The sequence below is a fragment of the Vombatus ursinus genome, unplaced genomic scaffold (genome assembly GCF_900497805.2).
Source record: "Vombatus ursinus unplaced genomic scaffold, bare-nosed wombat genome assembly UNPS02015016.1, whole genome shotgun sequence".
NCBI lineage: Eukaryota > Metazoa > Chordata > Mammalia > Diprotodontia > Vombatidae > Vombatus > Vombatus ursinus.
In genome coordinates this window covers 10,874-13,736 of record NW_020954794.1, presented here as the reverse complement: position 1 = coordinate 13,736, position 2,863 = coordinate 10,874, and the positions used below count along the sequence as shown (strand labels likewise).

The following is a 2,863-nucleotide window of genomic DNA, read 5'->3' as shown; positions in this document are numbered from 1 at the left end:
TAAACTCTGAACTTGCTCTGCATCAGAGAATTCACACTGGGGAGAAACCTTATCAATGTGACCAATGTGGAAAGACTTTTACACAGAGCTCATTTCTTGCTGCACATAAGAGAATCCACACTGGGAAGAAACCTTATCAATGTGATCAATGTGGAAAGGCTTTTACACAGAGCTCATTTCTTGTTGCACATCAGAGAATCCACACTGGGGAGAAACCCTATAAATGTAATCAATGTGGAAAGGCTTTCAGAGTGAATTCTAAACTTTCTCAACATCAGAGAATCCACACTGGGGTGAAACCCTATGAATGTAATCAATGTGGAAAAGCTTTCAGAGAGAATGCCAAACTTGCTCAACATCAGAGAATCCACACTGGAGAGAAACCTTATGAATGTGATCAATGTGGAAAGGCTTTCAGACTGAACTCCAGACTTGCTCAACATCAGAGAATCCACACTGGAGAGAAACCTTATGAATGTAATCAATGTGGAAAGGCCCTCTGTTCTAGGTCCAGTCTTGCTGCACACCAGAGAATTCACACTGGAGAGAAACCTTATCAATGTGATCAATGTGGAAAGGCTTTCACAAAGAGCTCATTTCTTGCTGCACATCAGAGAATCCACACTGGGGAGAAACCTTATGAATGTAATCATTGTGGAAAGGCTTTTAGAAGTACCTCTGATCGTTCTGTACATCAGAGAATCCACACTGGGGAGAAACCTTATGAATGTAATCATTGTGGAAAAGCTTTCAGACAAAACTCCCAACTTGCTCAACATCAGAGAATCCACACTGGGGAGAAACCTTATGAATGTAATCACTGTGGAAAGGCTTTCAGACTAAACTCCCAACTTGCTTTACATCAGAGTATTCATAGTGGAGAGAAACCTTATCAATGTGATCAATGTGGAAAAGCTTTCACACACAGCTCATTTCTTGGTGCACATCAGAGAATCCACAGTGGAGAGAAACCTTATGAATGTAATCAATGTGGAAAGGCTTTCAGAGTGAACTCCAAACTTGCTGAACATCAGAGAATCCACACTGGAGAGAAACCTTATGAATGTCATCAATGTGGAAAGGCTTTCAGAGTGAACTCCAAACTTGTTGAACATCAGAGAATCCACACTGGAGAGAAACCTTATGAATGTCATCAATGTGGAAAGGCTTTCAGAGTGAACTCCAAACTTGCTGAACATCAGAAAATTCACACTGGAGAGAAACCTTATCAATGTGATCAATGTGGAAAGGCTTTCACACAGAGCTCATTTCTTGCTGCACATCAGAGAATTCACACTGGGGAGAAACCTTATGAATGTGATAAATGTGGAAAAGCTTTCACTCAGAGCTCCACTCTTGCTGCACATCAGAGAATTCACACTGGAGAGAAACCTTATCAATTTGATCAATGTGTAAAGGCTTTCAGACTAAACTCCCAGTTTGCTCTATGTCAGAGAATTCACACTGGGGAGAAACACTATGAATGTAATCAATGTGGAAAGACTTTCAGACAGAACTCCAAACTTGCTCAACATCTGAGAATCCACACTGGAGAGAAACCTTATAAATGTAATCATTGTCAAAAGACTTTTAGAAGTATCTCTAATTATTCTGTACATCAGAGAATCCACGCTGGGGAGAAACCTTATGAATGTAATCAATGTGAAAAGCCTTTCAGACTAAACTCCCAACTTGCTGTACATCAGAGAGTCCATACTTGAGAGAAAACTAATGTGATAAAACTTTTTTATGTACACTCTCACCTTACTATAGAAATCTGATGAAAGAAAAGGCCAAGAGACATAATTTCTGCACAATCATTTCATTAATTATGGCTAATGAATAATTAATAAAAGGATGGTCATTTAGCTATCTCTTGTAAATCGAAGATGAATCATGGAGGCATATCATCACTTATATGCCCGTAGAGAAGTGGGTATTACCAAGTGGAATAAATCAACTCTGATTAAAAATTAATGAGACTGAATATTATAATATGAGGTGGACTTGTCCTTTTTTCAAATTAACTTATTTTGAATTATCAACAATCACTTCCATAAGCTTTTGAGTTTTAAATTCTTCTCCCCCTCCCTCTCTAGGTCCCTCTCCAAGAAGGCACATAATCTGATATAGGCTATACATATACATTGTTATTAAACATATTTTCACATTAGTGATGTAGTAAATAAGAATTAGAACCAATAGAAGGAACCACTAGAAAGAGGGAACAAAACACAACAGAAGAAAAAATAGCAAATAGTATGCTTCAATCTGCATTCAAACTCCATGGTTCTTTCTTTGGATGTGGACAGCATTTTTCATCATGAGGCCCTTGGGGATATCTTAGATCCTTGTATTGCTGAGAAGGGTCAAGTCTATCAATATTCGTCATTACACAATGTGGCTGTGTACAATGTTCTCCTGGTTCTGCTCATTTCACTCAGCATCAGAGCATACAAGTCTTTCCAGGTTTTTCTGAAATCAGCCTGTTCCATTACATTCATATACCACAACTTGTTGAGACATTCCCCAATTGTTGGGCATCCTCTCAATTTCCAACTCTTTGCCACCACAAAAAGAGCTACTATAAATATTTTTGTACATGTGGGTCCTTTTCACATTTGTGTGATCTTTTTGGGATATAGCCCTAGAAGTCCTCTTGCTGGGTCAAAGGGTATGCACATTTTGATAACCCTTTGGGCATAGTTCCAAATTGCTCTCCAAAATGATTGGGTCATTTCACAACTCCACCAACAATGCATTAGTGTTCCAATTTTCCCACATCTTCTCCAACATTTACCATTTTCCTGTTTTGTCATGTTGGCCAATCTGATAGATGTGATGTGGTACCTCAGAGTTGTTT

The 2,863-nt window shown here is 38.7% G+C and overlaps 1 protein-coding gene across 1 annotated transcript in view; it reads left to right on the top strand.

Annotated features, from left to right (window-relative positions):
* Window positions 1-1,987, top strand: part of LOC114030826 (zinc finger protein 420-like) — a 64,244-nt gene extending 62,257 nt beyond the window's left edge. The window contains exon 6 of the mRNA XM_027845731.1: window positions 5-1,987. Within this exon, the coding sequence (XP_027701532.1) occupies window positions 5-1,721 (1,717 nt within the window). The 3' untranslated portion in view covers window positions 1,722-1,987. The remainder of the gene's footprint in view (window positions 1-4) is intronic.
* Window positions 1,988-2,863: the final 876 nt, after the last annotated feature.